We start from the raw sequence: 26,783 nt of genomic DNA on the forward strand, positions 1-26,783 counted from the left end.
TCGGGGATGGCAGTAGAGGACATTCATGCTTAGACTTGGATCATATCGTAATTGCACTTTTGATTCCAAACTATGAAGGGTGTAATTCGGTTTTAAGAAAATGATAATGAAGCTCCCACTCTGGCACTCACACATGTTAACACATTTGTTGCTATTGACCGGCATTCTCGTCCTATAAATTTATTACGCGAGGCGCTCATGACGAGTAGGCTTGTCTTAAGGCGTTTGATATCGCCGTGTTTCATTTTTGGAATCGTCTGTTTGCTAGGGACACTTGCTAGGGCCTCGCCTGCACTGCTTCTGCGACGATGATCTAAGATGGACGATCCAGTGCTGTGACAACAACATAGCTAGCTAACCGGCTAACATAATTAGCATTATGGCTTGATCGATCGAATGCACTATAAAAGCACAATTGCCATTAATCAACGGCAATGGCAGTAAGCGTAGTATAAATAAATAGGCTTACAGATGTGTGCCTTTACTTCTTGGGATACTCTTCTTTTATATATTCGCCCTTCTTTAACTGGCCTCTCTGGTTCTTGTGTAGCCTACACATTAGAGAGTTTACTGTTTAGAACATGTCTGCTTTGGTCAGGTAGTACAGTACTTCAGCAGACAAACTTCAAGCACGTCTGACTCCACTGTCACCAATCAGTGGGCTCCGATTAGGCTTAACTGTGTGAATGGTAATGAATGGGAGGTGAAAGGGTTATGTTCCCCCTAGCGTGGCGTGGGAGCGAATTGGTGTACCTCACTTGACCAGAGTCTGAGACTGAAGAGGCTTATGAGGAGGCACTCAGACTGGGAACACTAAACACAATAGTGCCTGTAACTACATATTTTTGTAGATACACGGTAAGACCATGGCTTTCATTAAAGTTCATTCCGGGCCTCATGTTATGACATTTAATTCAATTAAACTCAGTTTCATCGTAGTGGCAAATCAAGTTATCTCAAGACACTTTACATAAAGAGCAGAGACCCAACGTTTTACCCCCTGAGAGCAAGTATTTGGCACGTCGACAGTGTCAAGGAAAAACTCCTTTTAACGTGCCGCCTGGTGGACAAAAGTGGTGGTGCTTGGGTGCCGGGTGTTTTCTGGCTATTCCACTATGACTCGCGTCCGGTTTTAGCTTCCATCTTGAATGCTAAAGTATTAGCGTTAATGCTACCGAGCTAAAATAAGGCCAATCCTTGCTCTAGAAAACACCAATGTTCCTATCGCGCTCACCGGATAATCAGAAAAGACCTCAGAACATCGCCGTTCTGGTCAACAAATAAGTGAAGTGACCACATCTTTACTTGTTATTACCTTGTCAACGACTCTGACCGTAATGCCTGGGGACTTGCTGAGTTTACTTTTGGACCTTAAAAGAAAGGATTCTGTTTTCCCATGACTGTAATGACTGTGTAATGACAGTTTATCGGAAAGCCAAGTGCACAATATTGCTGTGCTCAATGCTCAGTGGGACCGTGATGTCTTGAACACGCACAGTGCGGCACTCCATTTTCATGATCGGTGGTGTTTCAGAGCACACCTGTTCTCCTTTTGTGTAGGCTCTCCTTGGGTAGAGCAGATGCCTCATCAGTATTCACACTTATATCCTCACATGGAAATGATGGTTTAATTAGCTTGTGTGGTATCAGGTGGTATATGACATCGTTCCCCATATCTGTATCCCCAGTGCCCTTTTGTGATGCCTCCCCGTTAGGAAGCAGCCTGAAATAAAGCATGTGGTAGAGCTATTGCTTCGCTCAGATATTTTTCCCATACCCACTTAAATTGGCCATTTATGAAGAGGAATGGGAAATGTCAGCTTCCCTGCCCAGTGCTGCCCTCCTCCCTCTCCTCCCTGGGCCCTTCTCCCAGAGACACACACACACACACACACACACACACACAAACCCCTCCCAATCTGTCTCCTTTCCCCTGGGGCCAGTGGTAAAGACATTCCAGGGCTCGGACTGCTGTGAAGCTTTTGCATTCGAGAAAAAAGAGAGAAAGAAAAAAAGAACTGAGGCAGAGACAGAAGAAGGGAAGCCAGAGACGGGAGAGAAATGGAAAGAAGAAGAGAGAGAATATGGGAACCAGTGTGAGATCAGACCGCTGGACACAAGAGACAGAGAGAAAGAAACGATAGTGAGGGGAATACATGAGTTTTGGACACGATGATTCTGCAGTCTTGTCATGCATTCATGCAGCAGCAGCTTAACTTTACGTTAAGTATCTAATTGTCTCCACCAGGCCAAAGGCCAAAGTATGTTTTGCACTCTGTCCGTCTGTATGTGTGTCCGTCCGTCTGTCTGTGTACAGCTAATCTCTGGTCCGGCCGATGCCAATCTGTGCACACACACCTGGATGCCAAGGACGAACCTCTGCCTACATTTTTCCACAACGGCCTGTTATAGCACCACAATGAGGCCGACTTTTGCTCGGACACATTTATCCACCTCCATAGTCTTGTCATCAGCACGGACCTGTCCGCTTCCCCACATTCAATCCCCATTGGCCTTCCCACTAGGCAGAGTAAGAAAAAAACTCAAATCAGACTCATGGTGGCGCTATAACAGGCCAATTCATGTTTTCACCTATAACTGCACCGATCTGTGTACAACTTTGTATGCGCACTCCCTATATAGTGGCCAAGGAAAAACCTTTGCCCTGCACCATGAGGCTTATTTAGGCAAAGGGACCACCAGCAGAGATGAGGGGAGTATGTTGTTCCAGCAAGGAAATGCTGGAATGTGATTACAGCTTGGAAAGTCTGTCTATCCTTTTTTTTTGTTTCATTTAAAAAAACAGGATAATGTAATAAAATAATATGAGGCCTTGTGTCAAAGAGGACAAAATATTGAACTGTGATTGCCTCTTTTTTTGGTCTGTATCGAATCTTCAGTCGTGGCAAGAAATGAAGCTAGGTGCAAGTTTATCTCATGGCTCTTGATGTTATCACATTTAATTCTTAGACTCAATGCAGGTGGCATGTTCTGCAGAGTGGAACGCATGGAATTTCCCTCATATCATTTTAGTGACTGACATCACTCTTTTTATGTCTTAAGTCTGACGTTTTTATTTTATTTTGACTGTTCCTATAGCTACTGCTGATGAACCAAAGTGATCTGAAATCAAACTGACCCCCATGGGCAAAACTGATGACCCTCGCAGGCACTTTGGATTGGCTATTAGACAGCGCTGAAGGCGTGACTTTGAACAATAATAATGAGCCTCATCTTATTAACTTTTTAAGTCAAATTAGTATTGGTATGTTATTGATAATGAACACCCTCCCCCATTCTGTACTGTCTGGCTCTCTCTCGGCTCTCTCTGTGGGCTGCCTCCGTGTTAACCATGACAGCTTTTGTCAGGCTGTCACCCAAGTCTCGGATGTACACAGGGGATTCACATTGGCACTCAGTCTAGCGGGAGAATTCCCCCTCTGGTGGATTGCTCTGTGGTCATGCAGCTTTGTGTGTTGACTAAAAGAATCTGCATTAATTACAGCCTTTCTTCACTTTCTCTGTGGTTCATCAAATCAACTAGAGAAGCTATTAGAGAGTGGTTGCTTACGCACACGCACGCACGCACGCACGCACGCACACACACACACACACACACACACACACACACACACACACACACACACACACACACACACACACACACACACACACACACACACAGTGGTGTACACCGGCCAATAAAATCTTGATGACGTAACTAAGGTATGTTTGGTGATTGGCTGGGTATGTATGTATTGTGTGCAAGGTGCAAGTTGGCAGCTTGACAGAGTGCATTTCTAGTTTTCACTAGAACATTTATTATGTTTGAGTAATATCACTTGATCAGCTTTTTCTACCATTCCAGACTACAAAATAAGTGATGAAAAGTAAAGATGAAACTTATGCTGCTGATATTATCAGTCAGAATAGAGACAGAAATATGTGCTGTATCGGCTCGTATATCGGTCTTATCTGTCCATTTCTCCATCTATTTCTCTATCTCTCTATCTATCTCTCTATATATCTCTCTATGTCTCTCTCATATCATACTGCATAAGTATACCGTATATTGAAGTCACATACAATCTCATCTATGCTTAGCTGAGGTTCTATAGTTTTCAACGTTTGTGCCAAGTGAAGTGGCACAGTTTGAATACTAAGTGGCCCTTTGTTTGGCTTAAGCTCATCCTAGCTCAAGGTTACATGATCCACTGGTGGAACACTCTTGCTTCTTCTGGACCATAGAGGAAACTCTGCTTTCGCTAGCAGTGGGGGTGGAGGGTTCTTTTTTTTTTAAACATTCTCTCTCTCAGAGTGACAGATCACATTCCACTGCTCAGATTTAGTTGAGAGGCAGGCGACACAATCCAGAATTACACACCGATAAGCCATTTTGAAGCATTCAGCTGTGGTACCATACCACCATCTCCTCACATACTAGCAGGGGCAAAATGGGAGTCATAAACCATGCTTGGAGAAAAAGAAATGGGCTTAAATTCACTGTGGTTGACTTTTATTTGGAGTGGCTGGACAACCAAAGAGGCTAGCTGGACTACCGTTTACTACATGTTACTATATTCAGCAAGCAAGGAAGGATGTATTTCATCATAACACTATTTATCTATCTATTTATTTATTTGTTCGCGCAAAGTCTCATGCGTTTAGATAACCCCTCCTCAAAGTGTATTATATTATCCCTTGAAATACTTAAAGCAATACTTTGAAATGAGTACAGTATTTAATTTAACTTAAAGCTCAAAGGAAAATGTTCCATTCCCCATACTGTTATACTGGCAGCGCTTGAAAAATAGGACATGGCATGTTTGACTTTAAGGATTTCAGTATGACTCAAACTGGCCGAGTCAGATAATCAATTTCCATCTATTTAGCTTAATCAATGTCTCAAAATAATATTCTGCATTTTTATGGGCAGGGCATGTTGGTCGTGGGCTCTGGCCCTTCTCTTTGATGAGGAAGAAAGAGCATGCAAGAGACTGTAATCATTTTTACATCATCTTGGGGCAGTGCTGTATAATTAGAAAGGGTTGATTTCCTTGACCACAGCAGGGGCTGAAATTGCAGGCCTTGCCCCAATCGGGAGTTTAGGAAAGCAACTGAAATAGCGCTGGTGACTTTCCATCCTTGTGTCCCTCTGTGTTATATAGCATGGGTCAGATGGAAGTGCAGTTACTGTAAGGCTAACTTGTACTTCACAGAACAGTCTTCTGTAGAATATGCATCGTTTTTGTCAGTTGATACTTGCTTGATACAACAAAGTATAAATGTGCCTATAGTAACACACTGCATCCTGTTCAGCTGTGCTTGGATGACCAGCTTTTATGTGGTGCCTCTTGTTTTCAGAAGCATCGCCCCTAATTACAAGTTTGTCATAATCTCTTTAGCATGTATTATGGTCAAAACCTGTATCGCCCACGAGCTGGCATGGAGTGGACACGGCACACGAAGGCAGCTTTTATGATTTGATACTTGGTGTAGCCAATGGTTTTATGAGTTTAAAGCTATGGTGACAATGAGGATATATTGGCACTGTTAAAATGTTCAGCTCTTGAAATGTTAGAATAGACTCAGGGCTGTGTTGGTTGAACTGTTCACAAGAGGTGAACTCTGCGTTGGTTCTTTTTACTGTGAATTCACAGACGCAAAGGTTTTCTCTTTTCTGTGTAATACCTGAATGTTGTATAATGGGCATGGTTGTCCATTGTGAAGGTGACTTCACTAGTGCTGTGATATACACATGGATTATTTTCTCTTTGCAACACAGAGAAAGCATAGCTGTACAGTGCAACACACAGCTGCTGCAAAGCTAAAGCGAGGATTCCTATTGAAACTACTCAATATGAATTAAGTGAAGAGCCTCTGTTAACCAAATCAAAGAAATCAAAGCAATGAGTGTTATCCCAGTTCACTGTTTACTTGTGTAAGTGTTTCACATACATTACTTTGACTTTATGGAGAGTAAGTCCTTTACCACATCTAGTGGATTTCTTTGGCAGGAGTTTTAAACATCTTAGGCAAACTGGCAAAGTAACTTGAAAGTCCAATAAGCACCATAACTCGATACCCTCCAAAGGAAGTAAGACTGTAGTATAGGATTTCTGTCCGGAAGATGATCAGATGTTTTATGTTATTCTTTTGGAAGAATAGAGAATTCTCATACAGCTTTCTCATTAACTGACTGTAGACGCCAGCATCTGTTTTTGTCTTTATCTTTTGTGAAATATTACGTTTGTGTTGTCAATTTATATTCCCTCATTCGTGGTTGAATTCTTAGTTTGTGAATTCCATCCAATATAACACAATATTCTGTTGTGCTGAACCTGCTGATTGTGGACACAGATCTTTTGCCAAAAGGTTACAGGTCCCACAGGTCATGGCCTTGGCTGAGCGACTGGCGGACCACTTCACAAGGTAGAAACCAACTGGGGGTATGCAGAGAGGTGCTGCTGTGACCTTGCTGCTTCCTGCCTCTGGCATTCTCCTTTGTTTAGGAGCTCCTTTAAAAACACAGGACAGCTTTGTGTCCCCTGTGGCGAGGCAGAGACTGGACGAAAACATCTCTCTCTGTTTCTGATTAGCCCTGTGGCCAGCACCACTCAGTTCCCCTGAGGAGAGGAGCAGAACAGTAATAGTAGCCTCTACCACTTGCACTCCTGTCTTTTTGCGATTGGTTCAAATCTTCGGCTGCAGACAGGCGTCGTTGCTAATCTGAACAAGCCTCCCCAACGAGAGAGACCCGTACAAGCAATGGTCCTGAAAGCAGAACCAACGCTAATTGGCATTACTGTGGTTTACCACAGCTGCGATTATGATCTCGCTGGGCCTGGTGACGCAGAAGCTGTATTATTAGAGGTTGATAATTCATACATTTTAATTTGTGGCCATGATGAGTGGACAACTTTAATGCCACAGAATACATTACTTCGCTCTGCGCTGGCTCCATGACTGGAATAGTCTTTCCATGCAGTATTGGCTTTCAATGGTGCAGGACCTGTGTTTTTCCCATCTAGACTAGAGCTAGGGTTCTGCAGAGCGACCTAGCAGCCAGGTGAAATCATTTGCAGGTCTCAGGCTAGGTCATGTACGTAGCTCAGGGGAAATGTTACTAGGGGAATGTACAGACCATCAAACAAAGGAAGAGTGGACTTGATAGGACACAGAGAAGGAATGTAGGCATTATCCAGACCGCGGCTTGCACCTATGTACAAAGAAATAATAGACTGATAATTTGAGAGTACAGTGTGCATAGGAGATACATTGCACAAACCTATCGGCTTGAATGTCGGACTGTATTAGATTCCACACCCACCAGCACAACCAGCTCAGCAGGTTCCTATGTTTTGAAATTCTTTGACGCCGCTGTACAGTTTCATACAAAGGCAGACTTTTCCATGGGAAATAGGAAACAGTGCTTACCCTTATTTTGCTATAGATTGGAAGCAGTGTGAAAATATACTCTCCTGAACGTATCGTCAGGTTTCATGTTTTATAGGTTACTGCCGGGAGCTTTTCTGATGGCTTATCGGGCCACTGCGCTCGTAGGAGATGTGAGAGTGCACATTCCCATAGGTTAGGTTATCTGTTTTAAGCCGTATAGCCTTGTGATCACACTGCACGGTGCCAAACCACTAGGAACTCTGGGAAGCATGTTGTGGGAGAGATAAAGTTGGGTCTTTTGCCCTTGGCATCATTAGTTTCACCACTTCACCACATTATTTTAAACACTAACACAACAACAATGTGCTTCAGTTCAGATGTATTGCTCTTATATTTCATTATTGTCTAAACCATACATGGGCAATTAGCGGCCCGCAGGCCACATGCGGGGCTGCATGTGGACCTTCACTTAATGTGGCCCTCAGGTTAGTTTCGGAATACAATATATGTTATTGATTTCAGCTGTTACAATTCCAAACATGCGAACATGACCCGCTTTAATTACTTGCAGTCTAAATTAGTAGCTTACTGAGTAGTATTACAAATAATTTGATTGTCTTTTTTATGTCCAATATATTTGTATTTAGTTCAAATGACATTTCAGGATTCCAATTAAAAATAGCATCCATCGTCAAAGTTGCCCACCCCTGGTCTAAACGGTAACCCGTTGTCTTGTTTGGTGAATCAGCCTTTACAGTTTGGAATCAGGGCTGCGAATGAGCCAGTGTGCAGAATGAGTCACAAAATGTTATCTAAGCTCAAGTGGTCAATGATAGAACCTTTCTTTACTGTGCTAAGTGTCCTTCCCCATGTACCCCTGTGGCATGAGAGAAACTCATTGGTTCATGGCCTTAGGTTTAAATACACACCATGTGGCTGTACATTCTCATGATGACCGCACGCACGCGGCTTTTCTGGGCACCACAGACAGTTTTTAAATTGTTTGATTTGATAAATAGCTATTTGATATTAATTTGATCAGACTTCAAACTTCATGTTAACCATGTTAGACTCATTGAAAACAGGGACGTGTGTTTTCAATATGTCATGACTCATGGTTAACATGGAATTTGAAATTGAATGGGCTTTTTTAGGAAGAGTCTGATCCAAATGAATATCAAGTATCTAAATATTGCACCACACAAAAGAAAGGCATAGTGAATTCCCATATCCACATACCAATTTCTCATAGCTGGGTTTATCTCAGCGAAGCACAAAGAAGAAGAATATATTTTTGAATATTTAATAATGAGTTTATATAATCCAGTCTTAACTTTCACCTTCATTGTCAATTTATGAGCAGGCTACATTAAAACAGGCTAAAAACATGTTACCCATGTTTTAAATTTTAATTTGTACTTCTGCCCTCTGGGAGAAGGTACAACGAACCAAAGTGCAAGTACATCAGGTTTAATAAATCGTTTGTACCGGCATCAACTAAAATGTTGAACGAGGCTGACTGTGAGACAGACAGTGACTGTAAGAGGTTAGATTTTCCACACTATGTGTGCACTTGTGTAATGTTGTATCCCCCTCTGTTTTGTATTTTGTTTGTCATTAATGTTTTGTGAGTGGCTGCAGCAGGGGTGAAAGCCCAAGACTAATTTCCCTTGTGGACAATAAAGTTTACCTTGACCTTTCACAAGCCTGTGTCAATGCAATATTGATTTGATATAATTGTAAGTGATATGATATCACATACTAAAAGTTCTCCCATTTCTCTTCAGCAGGTGACGTCCACAGCCACTATGCCCAGAGGAAAGGCCCTGAAGTAATCCCTCAGCCCCATGAGGCCGGCAGTGCTCACCCTTACTCCCACGATGATGTGTTCAGGCTGAGTCTGGCGAAGGGGGTGTCCATGTCCCTGCCCTCTTCACCTCTCCTGCCACGACAGTCCTACATGATGCCTTTACGTGCTAGCAAAAGATCACCAGGTACCAGTCTATTAACATCTCCCACCTTTCAATTACAAACTATATAACATTGGTCACTATCCTAACCGGGACACTGGTTTTTTTTTTTTGATTGATTGAAATATTTATTAACAGTTTGTAGAATTTACAGTACATTTTAAGCACAAACTCAATACAAAGACCCAATTAAGCATTACACTTGTTTACAACAGGGTCCACATTGTTCAATTCATCAAAACATTTAAAGACATACAAACATTTAGAGACATACAAATATACATTTCTATGTAGCTAAAGAACAGAACAGGAATTCATCATATGGGAAGCAAAAAAGGGAAAAGATGGGGGGGGGGGGGATTCAGATTTTACAGAGGCCAGTTTCGAATTGCAGTTTCACAAGCAGCACCTCAAAAACCTGGAGTGAATGTGACAACAGATGAGGCAGAGCAAGTGAAAAAGATCTGATACCCTTCATGATCCATTTGAAACCAAAAGACCCCCCTGCCCAACAATGTCTTGGCTTTGAAATGATGGTTAAAAAAAAAAAGAAATTGAGAAAATATGTCTGCACAAATAGTATAGCATTGCTCCACTAGCTCCATTGCGCCCTCAATCAATCAAAAAAGCTCTGATTTATCATGGCAGGTTCTTTATCAGAGCAAAGGGCAAAGTATATATTTTCTTTTCACTGACAATCCATTGATTTTTATACACACACAGCACACGATTCCAGGTATTGTCATTCGGGTGTGGAATCTGGAATGTGCACGGCTATCTGTGGTAGTGAGACGTCTGCATTGGTCTCTCACCTGACCCTCAAGAACAACTGCCGAGAGGGGAAGTAGAGCTCTGTGGTTGGCTGTTGAGCCTTGTTTAGCCAAAGCAAATAATTTACCCCTCTCTTCTGCTTCGGTCTACTATTCTCAATTCTTACTTCCTATCCTGAGCACATAGGATTTGCTTGAGTCTTTTTATTTTTTGTTCTCAATGCTGCTTGAGCTTTTGATTCAAGACTGCAGACTACTGCTACGCCCCTAGCATGGAGAATTATTTCACCTTATTTCCTCTCATGCAGGTGCACAACTGTGCACCTGCATGAGACACATGTAGTACACATGTGTACAAAATGTGCGCATAAGCGATTCTGTTAACACCTGACGTCTGACCAGGCTGATCTCTCAACAACGTTAGTATGTACTATGTAGTATGTACAGTAGTATAAGTGTGTTTGGTGTGTAGGGGCTTTTAAGCTCTGCAACTGTACATACTGTAACACCACCTCACTCCCTCAGCCTCGCCCTGTCCGTTTTTATACCCCAACTTGTCCATTCCACCGCGGGCTGTCAGAATTATGCTTCCATTGTAGCCTTGCAGTGCGTTGACTGTCGGAGATATCAAATAATTAAATACACGCTGTATGGTTTCTTTGAATTGGGTGTCAGCTCACTGCGGAGAGAACACATGTTTGACTGATCACTCGTCACTCTCGTGGTGTTTTTCCCTCTCTCCCTGGTTCCATAAGGATATGTCCACATGTCAAGTAAGATGTAAACATTGAGAACTGTTTTGACGTGAGGGGAGGGGAGGTGGCTATCAGATCAGACCACCGAACATTTTCTAACGGCGAATAATAATAATAATACCACCAGCGATCCAGAGCCATAGGGTAGGAGAGATGTTAGATGGTGTACTGCAGTGACAGTGTACTGGTGTGTACACTCACACGTCACTGACAAGCAAACTTACGAACTACAGACTGGCAACCAAGTAGCCTAGCATCCTACTAGCCTACATGTAGGCAGGAATATGACGCTCAAATAAGCCAAACTCCTACCGAACACGCCACTGATCCCTCCCCCTATACATCACCAGGAAGGGTCATAATACACTGTGTTGTCAAATGGTATCAGATGTAATATGCGTTTTAAGGCATGTATTATGGGCTTTTTTCATTTTATAATGTGTTTTTAAAATGAAAACACATTAGTGTGGATGTAGCCTCAGATGTAGCCTCAGACAACCCCATTTCAACGGTTTTATATTTAACAAAACCCTCAAGTGAAGTGAGACATCCCAAGGCGCATCCTCTACATCATAATTCAACAAACTCCTCACTTTGTGCTCTCAGAATGCAGAATGCATTTTATATTCCACACCACCGTATCTGCCCTCAAGCTTTTCAACACTTAATCCCATGCCGGGACTGTATCCGTCTCTGTGGACTTCCTGTTAAAGTGAAGTTTCCTGTCTACCTTCAGGTGCTATTGTGTCAGCGTTGAACATCTGACAGCATTCCACGATTGACAATCCCCTCTTAGCCCTAAAACACTGTTGCTTTCAGCCTAGCGTTTGCAGACACATGTCAAACTGCTCTGGTTAGTTATCAACCTTGGAAAATACCAAATAGACTGTGCTAGACATAATAGTTGGAGACAAAATATAGTGATTATAAAGGACAGCGAGACCATCCTGTTTCCCCTACAGATGTAAACGCCATGTTTCCGGGGTCTTATTTGCAGTGTTGTAAAGTAACTAAGTACATGCACTTAGTTGTACTGTGTACTGTACTTAAGTAAAAATAAATGAGGTATTTATACATTACTTGAGTATTTACATTTGCCAGTACTTTTACTTCTACTCCACTACATCTCGGAGACAAATGCTTTTACTCCACTACATTTATTTGAAAACTTTAGTTACTAGTTACTTTGTAGATTTCCAATATTATTACAAAACATACAATAACCACTTCAGCCTTATATACATTTCAGAGTATAGTTTGGACATTTGAAAATAGTGGATCTACAAGCTCACAATGCGTTGTATCGTGATGCATTGTGAGCTTGTAGATCTGCTATTTTAAAATGAGTTTTATACATTTGAAAACTTTAAATGAGACAGTCTGCACAATGATTGGTACTTTTGGTACTGTATGTACATTTTGAAGCAAATACTCTTGAATTCCGGACTTTTTCTTGTAACAGAGTATTTTTAGATTGCAATATTGATACTTTTACTTAAGTAAAACCATGCAAGTACCTTTTCCACCACTGCTTAGTTATTTGGTCAGCTTCCGTGAGGATGGCGGCCCACACCACGGCCTGACTTTATTGGCCCTTAAATAATGGGCATGTGTTTATGCTGTATCTAATTATCAGTCCTCCCTGGCTCGGTCTCTTCTTCGCCATGTTGAGAATGTCGCTCATCGGCAGCTATGGGGTGCTCCGTCTTCAAAGCAGAGGGCACGGGTTGTATCTGGACTTGTTTCAACCTGAGTCTTTTGTATTCCGATTCTGAAGACTTAGCAAAGAGGGTAGAAATCTTTTAAGTGGTCACTCGGCTCCCTCTCACATCTGGGAGTCATCTGGGGGCTATCTCGCCTTTGTTTAGAGTGGCAGAGGCTTTGATCTGTCCTTTAGTGTAAGATGTGTTGAAGTGTAGGTTTGGGCCTTACACGGTGAAGCATCTGGTATGGTTTGGGATGTTGTAGGTCTACTTGGCCTGTCCAAGTTCATGTTCATGTTATTTTGAGCCGGTCCAACTGGATTCAAATTCATTTTAGCTTATTTTGAATGGAGAAGAAACCTTTTCAATATTCAGCTACAGAAAGCTGTCGAGTAGACAGAGGTCGGATCCTTATCTCGATGCCATTTGAGTTCACCTGCACAGTCAAGTTAAACACATATTCACAACACATATTATTGTTATTTGCAACGACTGTTTAGAACTCATCTAAGTGAACATTGATGAAATGCACATTTACAGTTACGGGGAGGGGAGGAGGATGGTGTATATAGAGAGGTGGACTAGGAAGGGAAGAGGGAAGGGTGTGTGAAGGTGGAAAGGCCCCCGGAGAGAAATGAAGGAACACTCATTAAAGGTGCATTCTCATGAGGGTGCACTCATTCCCATCAGGGTGCACTCGGGCAGAGAAGAGGGGGGGGGCAGGGACAGACTTGACAAGATAGGATGACGGTCGGACGTACAAGGCAGGAAGGGGAGTCGAGTCTTGGGGGGGAGGGGAAGGGGGGGTCGACTGTAGGCACTGTTCCACTGTCCTCGCAGGTGAGTGTGAAAACCCGCAGGGAGAGAGATCACACCTCCGGTTAATAAACACATACTCCAGGAAATGTCTCGGCTCTCTGACGAAAACAACTTGGGCTGCAGTGCTGTGCTTTCTCTTGCTCAGGCCTTGCTGAAACCATAGACGCAAGCAGACGTCACTCCCTTTTACTGTAAAACGCATCACGGCCATGTGTGTTTTGTTTTTATGCGCACGCACATGCGTGTTTATCTTTCAGCCTGGAATACATGGTGTGACACATCTTACCATTGTTATACTAGAAAAAGGTCTCAGGGCATGACCACCATCCACAATCACCTGGTGATTGGTCGATTTCTACTCACCAACCTATCTATCCTTATTACCTTCCTCCCCAGCCAACCCTGCACGGTCACACTGACAGGATGTGGTTTCCGCGCCTACAAATGCATTTTGCGGCCCGGCCTTATTTCCTGACAGATTGGATAATGTACCGCGTTGTGGAAGGCCCCCCGACTTAATGGGTGTTCTTTTCCTGAAAACTTCACAGGGGGACAACAGAGAAACATTGAGTTAATTAGGAGTGTGACGGATGCCCAAGCCACACAGGCTCCGACGCTGTAGGCTGCCACAACTTTGATCAGCTAAGCCCAGAGCTTAACCATCAAACACAGCCCCCTGACATGTGTTGAACAGGACCCAGCCTTTACAGTTGAGTCCACACAAGGCCCCAAAAAGGAGGGGAGGATACTAGAGGAATGTTGTCTATAATTGTCCAAGATAAGTTGCTCCGTAGCATAGGGCCAGGGGTCAGTGTAGCTTGTCCAAAACCTGAACCTCAATTATAGGTGGGGGACACATGAAACTGGTCCCAAGATGAGCTTTAAGAAGCACCTTTCTCTGTGTCAGTGGGATACAGTGCTGCTGCTCCCCACATCTGTACTCCCAGCGTTAGTCTCTTGGGCAACTCCACAGTGACCCCGTCTGGTCATGACGGGTCACTGTGCTTCCCAGTGGGATCTGTCCTCCTCAAGGTCGCACTGCTGTATAAGCTCTATGGTGTGCTTTTGAAATGACGGCTCCCCTGTCGAGACTGTTTGGTCTTATAGGCTTCAGAAAAGCCTATAATTTCCCTTTAACGATATATTAACATATTTACAATCACCCTGCCTGTCTATGAGATGAGACCCGTAACAGTGCTGCCGTCAGTTCTGTGTAAGTATCTATGAATTTCCACTAAGCGAATGGACATGGGTTGATGAACTACCCACTTAAACCCCATCTATATAAATATGCTGCCTGCAACGTGATCCATTATGGGCTTGTAGATATGCTATTTATTTAAACAAATATTTGCCTATTTTTGGCAAATGTTCTATTTGCAGAATGTTCACCTGTTATGGAATTCCCCGAATAGGGACACTATAGTTCATGTGGTTAACACATCCACCACTAATGTGACCATTCTCAAGTCACGTGGGCAACAATCAGCCCTATATCCCTCCCTGTCTGCCTTCAAAGGAGCATAAAACGGCAGTTCATATAATATTTATTGCTATCATGGGCTGCTTGTCATTTTAATTGGTGTATATATGCGATGAGGCGTGGGGAAGATCAGGTCTCGGGTAGACCATTTCACGTGGAAATAATTTCAACTTTCATACTTTGATGGGGGGTTGGATAGGGGCTTCGGCTTCCTTTGGTTCAAAGGCTGATTATATTTATCTATCACCCGAGCAGATGTGCACATCAGTGAAAGAGAACACAGCTCAGTGCTTTAGACTGATATCTCTGTCCAGAGGATTTGAAAATGCCCCCCCAAACGTCCTGTTGGCCATCCAGGCGTGGAGGTGACCCTGCTGTTAATGCTATTAGACTGGATGCCATCCTGCTGTGGTGGAACACAGTGCGGATGCTTCCACTTAGTAAGTCATTCTCAACCTCAAGGAAATCCAGTGAACCTCCCCCGCCGCCCCCCGCCTACTCCACAGTCCTTGGCTAGCCGGAGCCAGCTGTGTTTGCAAGTTGGATCGGGTGGAATTATTCTTTGCTCACAATGGGTTGATACATAGATCTCCTTGTTGCTTATCTTTTCCTTTGTGGCTGGTATCGGTTCAGTCGAACGTTCCTTGGCTGGCATCCATGAGTGATGATGAACTACCTCCATTATCGGCCAGGATGAAGGGCTACCACATATACATAGATGTCAGCTTAGCCTCCCCCAGAAACACCTCAAATAGAAGGACTCAAGAGAGGTCACGAGGAAGATAGAAATGGAGACAATCCATTTGTCTCTTGTATAACAAATGGCCCTATGGCCACATGAAATGCCCTTTTTGCATAGAGAGAAAAAAAAAACCCTTCTCGAGCCAGAGGTGCATGTTGGTTACTGACCTTTTTCCCATTTTGATATGTCAGAGAGACACCTTTTCTAGATCAAAATATCAGAATTGGCAATAATTGGAATTTTAATACAATAGCTATGCCTGCCGGGTTATTGATTTGGCGAAGCTATGGGAATTCATGAATACCAAATATTGGAAATGTTTCTCTGCGCAAAGCTTGAAGACTGATATTAACACAAATATCCATATTCATATCAATGTAGAATCGTAGGAAAGTCATGTCATGGTTGATAGAACTTGATGAAGTACTAATGGTTTCGCCACAGCTGTGCATGTTTTTCATCACATCTAATAATTAAAGTGCAGCCATTCATTAATGTGAACTAGACTGTGCCCATCGGGCACCGGCCTACTGTGAACAATGGAAAACGGGAACACATACCCCATCCCTGTTTTAACTGTCTGTCTGTGTCCTTGTGCAGTGGTAAACGTCTGTGGAGACTGTCTGAAGAGTGCAAACTGACTGTGAAAAGTGGACTTACTAAGTAATCAAATGGCAGGTTTGGTGAATATGGCTGGGATTGCCATGGCAATGTGATTTCCAAGAACAATTTATACTTGAACTGAAGCAAAATAAATCTAGACGGGGACTTATTTCACATGAGTGATTGTGATAGGAATCTTTTCATCACCCTGGCTGTGTGACTCATTTCCACACTCATTTCTCTCAGTAATAATATGGCCTTTAATATGTCCCCGCTGAATAGTTTTTAATCTCCCTTTCAAGTTACAACCCATTTTGGGCGGGAACCCCTTTTGGTGTTTGAAACATTATGTTATAATTTAGCTATTGAAAAATAGCAGATCTACAACCTCATAGCGTGCCACCGAGTGGCGCGCTACGAGCTTGTAGGTCTGCTATTTTTGAAAAATCGTGAAAATATTTATTTCAGAAAACTGGAGGATTTAGAAGATAATTTTTTTGATTTTGAGGTCAGGCCTAAATGGGTTAAAAGACAATGACAATCAGAGATGCATTGACCAAAATGATACAACACTTTCATACAATTGCCAGACCGATCTACGAAACACCTCACTCTTTAAAACAAGAGATAGTTGAGTCTCTCTTCAACCCCAGTGGCGTCACATTTGGATGTGCATTCTGCCGCTCTCCCACAGTCCCCTCTGGGGTACTCGCAGCAGAGCCACAACTCCCTGGTGGACGTTGATGCCTCTGCAGCGCTGAGCTTTAAAAGGCATTGTGATTCTGCAGAGGGTCCCATCTTAAAAGAGCCCTGATGGAGGCTGCCATTCCAAGTGCCAAGTTCTATTCAATTCTTCACTTCAGTACACTGTGCATTGGCTTCTTATAAATGTGCAATCCCCTTTCTCATCCTCTGTGAATCCCCAACTGGCCCACCGCCTCAATGACCATCGCTAAACCCAAACGTTTGTTTTATACTCTTTACCAGTGCTCCCAGTAGATTTGGAACAATGTTGAGGTGGATGGTTAATTCTCTGGTGGTGTCTCTCATGTCGATGTAGGATTACGACCATCTGGCTTTATGTTAATATGTTTGAGCTTGGGCTCATCTTTAGAAAATGCATGACCATGTTCTTATTAGAGATCAGTGGATAATTCATAGCTGCACATACAGAAGAACAGCATGTGTGAAACTGCACACGGCCATCAGGCATGTAGTGTTTGTTGAAAGGATAATGAATCTCTCACAGTGGTACATTTGGAAATTGCATGAGAAAACTGGATAATAAAGCCCAGTCTATGAATAGGCAATAAAATACAAATTTGCATTCATAATTATGGTTAAGTTTACACTCTGTCATGCCAATGTATGAGGCAACGATTAAGTATAATTAATACCATGTCTCAACTATTTTAGAAATGTAATTAAAAAATACACATTTGCTTAAAAAGATGAGGTTTAGCTCATAATAAGAAGATGGGGTACTTTCATATGTTCCCCAAGAGACAGCCAGTGAATTATGACTAACTGGTAATAGTTACGTTGCACTCGATTTCGGAATCCATTTCAACATTCTCTTATGCCTGAATACATTACGTTTCACTTTTTAGATGTGGAATGACATTTGGGTGCATAAAGGAGGGTATTGTCAGCGTTGTTACCGCACAGAGGACACTCTGTGTCCCATTGAAGAGTTGAAATGTGAAGAAGTCAAGAGTCCACGTGGAAGAATGTTGGAAGAACTCCTTGATCATCTCCCGTACATGAACAATCCTCCTTTTTCCCCCTCACATCTGTGTGATTGACATCAGCTGGACGTCATTAGCGTTTGTCCACAGGTATACTGTGTGTGTGTGTGTGTGTGTGTGTGTGTGTGTGTGTGTGTGTGTGTGTGTGTGTGTGTGTGTGTGTGTGTGTGTGTGTGTGTGTGTGTGTGTGTGTGTGTGTGTGTGTGTGTGTGTGTGTGTGCGTGCGTGCGTGCGTGCGTGCGTGCGTGCGTGCGTGCACGCACGTGCGTCTGCTGGTTGACAGCTCACAGTGGTCATGGAGTCTTGAACTAGCCAATATGCAGAGCATCCTCAGCACTGCAGTCACATCTCGTCAACCTGCTCTTCCCCCCCGAGACCCCCCTCCCTCTCTCTCTCTCTCTCTCTGTTCCCATCACTCATGTCACCTTTTCTTTTCTTTTCTTTTCTTTTCTTTTCTTTTCTTTTCTTTTCTTTTCTTGATAAATAGAAAAAGGGTTAGGGTTTTTACTTGGACTAAAGAGCCCGCTGCTGAAACAATGCAGACAGATTAGTAGAATAGTGGCAACATTTCACTTGGCATATCACAAGAAAGGAGTGTGTCCTGCTGCCTGTCTTGTTTTTATATGCCTATAATGAGCTTTGTAAATCCACCCAGTGGCCCATTGATGAGAAACCTGGCGTATTTGTCCTCTGTCATCAGTGACATAGTTTTGTTGTTTTTCCAGCCCCATGTGCGTATGTACGTACGTATGTCTCTGTCTCTCCCCCTGTCTCTCTCTCTCTCTCTCTCTCTCTCTCTCTCTCTCTCTCTCTCTCTCTCTCTCTCTCTCTCTCTCTGTGTGTGTTCAGTTGATGATACGTTTCAAGCATTATGCCGCCTTTTCCTAGCTTTGAGGAGTTCAGAGTTGCTTTTGGGAAGACGTCATGTTGTGATAATCTGTCTCTGTGTTTTTATTTCTTTATTGCACAGCTGCTCCCTTTGTCAATTTGTAGTCTTTTGTATTGTTCTTAATTAACTTTTAATCTTCTTAATCAATGACGTCTTCCATACAGGAAAAGATTCCAAATAAGCTTCTTCTTCCTTTCCTGGAATTGTATTTTTGCTCATTGATATGTATTGTCTATTTTTTATAACTATGTGCTAAATAAATAAACCTAAACCTAAGTCAATGTGGTCCTGGCAATGTGAATACTAAACTGATAGCTGGGGGAACATCTTTCATGAGGCCGAGAGAGCGGGGGGGGGGTCCATTATATATTGATGTGAGATTGTTGTTCATTCTAATCTAGATCATATTTTTCCCTCCTTCCCTCATGGTTCTTCAAGAGTCTTGGCTGAACTCAAGGAACTAATAAGGTTGAATGAGCGACTACTGATCTCACTGTGCACACCAGCCAAGGTCTTTAATTGTAGGCAGAAGACACGATGCGCACACAGAATGGATTTTACGTTCTAGATTATGCAGCCTGAAGTCTAAGGAAATTACAGAAGCGTTTGAGCATGTGTAACCTCTGCTCCCCTCCCTTTGTCCTTCAGGTTTGTGACACCATTGACACCCCCCCCCCCCCCCCCCATTGTGCTGCAGGCTTTTTCATGCCTGTTAAAGATTGTAATTTGGCGCAGTGGTGCCTGTGGGTTCCAATCCACCTCTTTGTCGAGCGTCTACAACTCTACATGAACACACTTGGCCCGTGTTCGGAGGAGGGAAGCTGGTCAGGGAGGGTGATATTGCACGTAATCTTACGGGCTGGGGCGGCACCTGTCAGCAGGGAGGACGTAGGCCCTACATCCTCCTCGTGGGGATTCACATGATTCCCTAGATAAACCTTAATTGATCCCTAGAGGGGAATTCTCCCTGATAACCAGCCATGTGTTTGTTATTGCATGTGCGTATCCTGTGTGAATTCCTCTTTAGTGCCTTGTGTAAGCCGAATCTGAATTTGAGCATATGGCTTAGATTACTCACACCACACGCCCTCTTGTTTTCAGATGAAATACTTGCAGTCAAGTGAACATATTCGTCAGTGTGCAATTGTTATGAGATGTTTACCTGGACTTAAGTGTGTCTCGCACACAGCCCCCTCTGTTCTCATGTAGTTGCACTATAATGGGGTCTGTATGACTCCCGGCTAATAGGTTGTGCCTGACTATCCTGCAGATGAATGGAGGTTTTCAGCGCAAACTTACCGTATCTGACTGTCAGCCTGTAGTCTGCCTCACTACAGGCTGGTTTGGCCAAATGGCTGGAGGCTGTGCTGGGTCCTCTACTACTGCACGGACAGTCGGACACCCATCCTGACAGACAGCAGATGGGTTTTAGAGTGGTCTTAAGATTCACTTATGTTTGATAGCGATTCAGGTCTTGGTGTGTGTGTGTGTGTGTGTGTGTGTGTGTGTGTGTGTGTGTGTGTGTGTGTGTGTGTGTGTGTGTGTGTGTGTGTGTGTGTGTGTGTGTGTGTGTGTGTGTGTGTGTGTGTGTGTGTGTGTGTGTGTGTGTGTGTGTGTGTGTGTGTGTGTGTGTGTGTGTGCGCGCGATGTGTATTTCTTTTCACACTTAATCACTTTCTAGTCTGGGCACTTTATCCCTCATAATGGACTACTTTGCTCTTTGAATCCATCTTTTGAACATTGCATCTCACAGGTTTGCTCCAGGCTACACGAGAAGAATTGGCTTTTAGAAGGACAGAAAGGTGGCGTACAGAACGTGTGCAGAGGGACTTATTCTCAGGCTCATACAAGGAACCAGCTTAGGCGTGATCATCACATGTTTGTCATGGCATCAGGTCATGGAGAGCTGCACCCATCACTATGCATTTCAACAGTGTCATATCATCAGGTCATGGAGAGCTGCACCCATCACTATGCATTTCAACAGCATGTTTAACATGGCATCAGGTCATGGAAGCTGCGTCCATCACTATGCATTTCAACAGTGTCATATCATCAGGTCATGGAGAGCTGCGCCCATCACTATGCATTTCAACAGCGACATCCATAGATGGCAGTGTGCATCAAGCTGAGCTTGACTCTCCATGCCTGGCATGTCATAACACAGCTAACACCCGCCAAAACGCTGCCACTACACCACCCACCCCGTTCACTCTTCTACCCCTGTATCCTAATGGTATCTCGGGCCAAGATCACAGCTGTTGGGCTGAGGGATGGCTCCATCTCTCTGTGTGTGTGTGTGTGTGTGTGTGTGTGTGTGTGTGTGTGTGTGTGTGGTGCGCTGTGCTGTGCTGTATTAGGATGTGGTAATGGGAAATGGCTATCTGTCTTCTCCCATCTAATCTTTATGTTATGGCTGGGGTTACACATCCAGCCATCTGATTACAGGAGACTGGAGGAGGAGAGTTGGATTGGGTTACAGTAGGTCAAGGCCAGAGCAGAACCGGGGGGGGGCTCTGCTATCTGGACTTATGGAACTTGGACTTTATTCAACCTCCTATTTTTAGATTATTCTCCACTGTTTTGCTCTTTTCTCTTTGCCATTTTTTTATTTTTGTTTTAATTTATTTATATTTTATGCCAGGAAACCATTAGGCCGTCCCTCTGCTTTTGTGATTTGTAGATGTTTTTCATAATTCAAAGGAAAGGCATTATTTACTAGTATGTATCTATATACTGTATTATGTAACTTATTTGGACTGCAGTTAAAAAAAAGTGATACACTAAAAAAATTATTACGTCAGAGAGGTTTGTTAAGGTTTTGCTTTCAACATCAACACACTCCCACAGACAGAAAAAAAAAGTGCGGTGAGCTACCGCATACTTTGTAAAGCTTCAGGATCATTCTAATCCCGTCCAGTGCAATGGAAGGCAGTGCAGTAGGCTCGCTAACTCGCTGGAGAGAAACCCAGGAGTCATCTCCTGTCCTGTCCTGTCCTCAGGAGTCATCTCCTGTCCTGTCCTATCCTGTCCTCAGGAGTCATCTCCTGTCCTGTCCTGTCCTCCTGTCCTGTCCTCAGGAGTCATCTCCTGTCCTCCTGTCCTGTCCTCAGGAGTCATCTCCTGTCCTGTACTGTCCCAGATACATCACCTGACTCACTCTGTCTCCTGTCCTGTCCCAGATACATCACCTGACTCACTCTGTCTCCTGTCCTGTCCCAGATACATCACCTGACTCACTCTGTCTCCTGTCCTGTCCCAGATACATCACCTGACTCACTCTGTCTCCTGTCCTGTCCCAGATACATCACCTGACTCACTCTAGGACCTCCATTCATCCACAGCTCCTCTTCTCCTGACAGCAGGAGGAGGATACTCTTACAAGGCACTGCAATGCAAACATTACAAAAGCTCTCTCTGTATTCACACACACACACACACACACACACACACACACACACACACACACACACACACACACACACACACACAGAGGCGAACCCATGCACGCATGCATGCACACAGACATTTAAAGTTCGCAAAGAGGCTAATTGCTGTGGTTTCCTGCTGTAGTTTACATTCCCCAAGCTGGTTAGCAATATTTTTTACTATGAGCCTCCATGCAGTCGGATGATTCTCTGGGCTATCAGCGCAGAGCTGCTATCAGCGCAGGGAGCTGCCTGGGGGGGGGGGGGGGGTGTGTGTCTGTGTGTGCACGTGTGCGCCACGGAGTGCCGCCAAAGCCTGTCCCACTAGGACGCTGCCGCGTCTCATCTCCAATCCCATCTGGAACACGTTAATCCAGCCAGAACTCTCTCTTTCTTTTTCTCTGCTCTCTCTTTCTCTCTATGTCTTTCCCTCTCTCTCTCTCGCGCTCTCTCTCTCATTCTCGCTCACTTGTTCACACACTCTCTTGCTGTCTCTGTCTCTCTCATTCCCTCTGTATCTGTGGCTGGCACTGGCAGGACCAATAAGGAAGCCGAAGTATGTGGAGAGTCCTCGAGTTCCTCCCGATGCCATCGTCTCAGCATTGAGGAAGGTTGCTGAGAACAAGGATTCTGTCCATAATGGTGAGTTGGCTTACAGTACTTTGTGTGTGTGTGTGTGTGTGTGTGTGTGTGTGTGTGAACTAGGAAGGTGATGTACACATCACCTTCCTCCTGTGACCTGCCTACACAGATGCGTGCATATTTGTATGTTTTAGAATGTGAGCTTTTGTATTTATGGGGTCAGGCGTAGGAGTTTGTTGTTACACAGAGTGTGCAGCCACAGTCTATGCAAGTATCTATGCCTATTGGAGTCGTGTTCAAGCATGCAAGTCTGTCAAGCAAACGCTGTTCTCCCTGTTTATGCTTAAGTGCATGTTTAGATTGAAGATGAAACACTTTTCCCACAGCGTGAGATTGTAAGAACGTGCTAGCTTGGTTTGCTCAAATAGGATATGAGATAGAGAGGTTGAGGAGATTAATTTAGAACAACACTTACTTTATTCTGTGTGTGCGTGTGTGTGTGCGTGCGTGTGTGCGCGCGCCAGTTGTCTTCATTGTTATTGTAGCCTATTCGCTCCCGTGTCGAGTCCCATGTGTTTGTGTGTGTAGGGGTAATGTTCCACTAAGTGCTCTGTTTTGATTTTCAGCAGAACAGGGCGGGGTTGAATTCCTCCCATAGGCTTAACTGAAGTTGTGGGTTGCGTTATCTTTAGCTAAAAGGCAACTCGGTGAGGTACCCCCTCATTGTAGACCCGGCTCACATTGCAGAGTCAGAGGTATCTCAGTGGTTTAATCACGACCGACTGTTACATACCAGAGCAGGAGGGGCGCGTCCGACACTGAGCTGGCACAGAGCGGCGTCGAGGCTTAGAAGGGGGGCTACCGGCGGAGGGCGGGCGCCATCTGAAAACACTGCCTCGTGCCAGCCGGCGTCCTGACACAGCCACTGATAGCGAGCTGCGGCTATTATGAGCTAGCGCTCAGACTAGCCCATTAATACTGCTGGAACCCATCTTTGTCACCGTAGCTTTTAACCACTTTAACCATTATTTTAAACTTTGAAACATGAAAAAGTTTGAGAACCACTGACATAGAAACATAGGTTCTTCAGGAAAATTAAGATATGTTTTCCAGAATCGACTTCAGCTCTTGCACGGCAGGTTGCTCTGCACACATTACACTAGGCTTCTAAACATGATTATTACCCCACACACACACACCCTGGTTTGAATTTATCAAGAAGAGCTAAAATGGTTTCAGAACGGAACAAACGTGGGGTGGAAATGTGGGGACTGGGTCAGTTCTGGGCTCAATGACATCAAGCAAGTCCTAAAATAAACCTGCCACGGTTTCAGCCCAAACCCTCTCTGACCCTCCTCTCTGTCTACATTTTCATCATACTTCCCCAGTTAGCCTCTCCCAGCAGGTCTCATAACCCCTGTGAAACATGTTTACACGCACACACACACACACACACACACACACACACACACACACACACACACACACACACACACACACACACACACACACACACACACACACACACACACACACACACACACAGGCACATGCTGCACGCAAATTCACTTACATAAACTGTGCCTTCATAGCTGCATATCTGCCCGCATTATCCCCAGACACACATCGTATATCTGACGTGTGTTTACAGAAGGGCCCTCTCCGCCATGGTTGTTTTAACCCTGCCTGTTCCACGGAGTCTCCTCTAGGACTTCATCCCCAGTCTAAAATTATGCCTCAGCTGATGGAGCAGACCTATACACATAGCTGGGGCTAGCCGCCCTACATGCATCACTTTGCCCGCCCCAGACCCAGGGGAGAAAAGCCATCTGACCGCAGCGGTGCCAAGCACGCACGAGTACTGGAAATACAATTTACATTATGTTATTTTTATTATCTCGGAAATAGTCTTATGGCCAAGAACCTTTTGATGATGCAATCAAGAGAATATCTCTGGATCTGGGGGGGGGGGGGGGATTCAGGGCCAGAAGCCAGGGTAATTTTAGGGAAGGTTTCCCAGTCCCAAATTGTTAGTGCTGAAATGAACGTCAGTCTCTAATTACAATTCCAACAATTTACAATTTAGGCATTTAGCAGATGCTCGTATCCAGAGAAACGTGTTAGTAGCAGTTAGTGATTGAGCAGCTAGGTGACGTCACAGATTAAAGCCTTGTTTTTCTGATTTCTAATGTGAGATTTGGGTGTTAATATTATTTGAGGTCATGTTCTCTAACAGAGTGCTCACACATAGTATATATGACAGAAATAACCAATGCAAGTTCTATTAAATTTAACAGGTAACAATAATGCCCCCCACCAAGCATTTTTCATTTCATTTTATTCCTCATACAAAGACGCCATTGCCTGACCCTGTATCTCAAATGGTCAAATTAATATTTGATTAACAGTTTCCGTGCTTTGAATGGATTACTCCAGGTTAATGTCGCTGCCATATCGGACATACGCAACTTTTGTTTTATGTGTTTAATCCGCCGCAATGTAAAAAATAAATAGAAAATCCTTCTTCGCCGCGGAGATAGAGAGTAGATGCATCTGTTTTGATGAGGAAAACGGAAATCGTCACATGCTGTGGGCTGCTAGGGCTTCTGGGAAATTGAGGCCAATGCAAACGAATGGGGTTCAACGCCTCATGGAGGAGGCTCCTGTGCTGCGTCTTCCGGGTGTACCAAGATGGCGGGTGGTCCGGCCGTTCATAACAAACGGGGGAAGCTTTTTTCGCTCGATTTTCGCGGATTAAAAGCCCAAATAATTCAGCGTATGCTCTAAAGGTAATACAACAATCTCGGCAGTGAAGGGGGGTTGATTAAAAGTCTGGTAAATCGTTTTCCGCAGTCAAACTGTTAAGGAATATAATATGCCTTATGTCAATAAAAAAATGCTACTTATCAACTAACCGGTAATCGATCGATAAGGTTATCAAAACGTATCAATTATAATTTAATCGATAATTCCCACCCCTAGAATATAGAATATTTCAGTTGACTAAAAACAGTCGCTGCACAGTTTTCCGTGGCCTCATCGTCGTTTAATTTACTTTATAGTACTAAATCATATACACTAAAACAGTACTCTGAAGTCTGAATGCTATCTTGCCTCCTCTGGCCAGCTTTCTCCTCCATCACAGCTCGGTAAGGGGTGGTGAAGTGTTCTGCTGAGAAATAACGCTGGTGTGAGGCATTAGCCAACTTATTTCACTAATGGCATCAAATCACGTTAATTTAGGCGCTGCGTGAAAAAAAACAAAGACTAAATTAAAGCTAATTGTTACCAGCACAGCTGTCGGTGTAAAACATACTTTAAATGCTCTCTCCCTCTCACTCTCAGAATCAGAATGAACTTTATATGACCCAAAACAAATTGCAATAGTAATCATTCAAGGTTTTTTATGATCCTTAACCCAAGCTCATATCGCGCCACCGAGTGGCGCGATACGAGCTTGTAGGTCTGCTATTTTTTGAAAAATCGAAGAACGACTGACATTTCTAGAATCTGATCTCAGGTCAGAATGGGTTCATCAGACCCAGTGTGTGTCCGGCGGAAACCTCGTATGAATCTGATCTCAGGTCAGAATGGGTTAAATTCACCCAAATAACATAACAAAATTGTGAATGAAATAATTATGGATCATTGATTGGTAAATTCAGGGGTTGAAAGTTGGGGTACCATTAACAAGGAAAAACATTTCAAAATGTCATTATGTTTTAAGTAGCATGTGATGTATCAAAATAATAGGGCTTTTACATGATTCTGAATCCATTGCAAGCATTAGTTTTGCACAAAAAACACTCCTTGGGCTAAAATCGTTCATAGCCGCCATCACACATGTGATGAGGTCACATTTGGGCAAGTGGCTATGGCTGAATTTAACCCAA

At 43.7% G+C, this 26,783-nt stretch overlaps 1 protein-coding gene across 4 annotated transcripts in view; it reads left to right on the forward strand.

Annotated features, from left to right (window-relative positions):
- The window catches only part of tanc1b (tetratricopeptide repeat, ankyrin repeat and coiled-coil containing 1b), a gene marked incomplete at its 3' end in the record, with an annotated part of 144,768 nt that overhangs the window by 28,654 nt on the left and 89,331 nt on the right, over positions 1-26,783 (forward strand). For 2 of the 4 annotated variants that reach the window (XM_083776986.1, XM_083776990.1), the window contains exons 3-4: positions 9,186-9,392; positions 22,846-22,950. In XM_083776986.1, the coding sequence (XP_083633112.1) occupies positions 9,186-9,392; positions 22,846-22,950 (312 nt within the window). The remainder of the gene's footprint in view (positions 1-9,185; positions 9,393-22,845; positions 22,951-26,783) is intronic. The other 2 variants (XM_083776987.1, XM_083776988.1) reach the window with 2 other exon arrangements.

Source organism: Protomyctophum parallelum (assembly GCF_964188405.1).
Source record: "Protomyctophum parallelum genome assembly, chromosome: 11".
In the NCBI taxonomy this organism is placed as follows: Eukaryota; Metazoa; Chordata; class Actinopteri; order Myctophiformes; family Myctophidae; genus Protomyctophum; species Protomyctophum parallelum.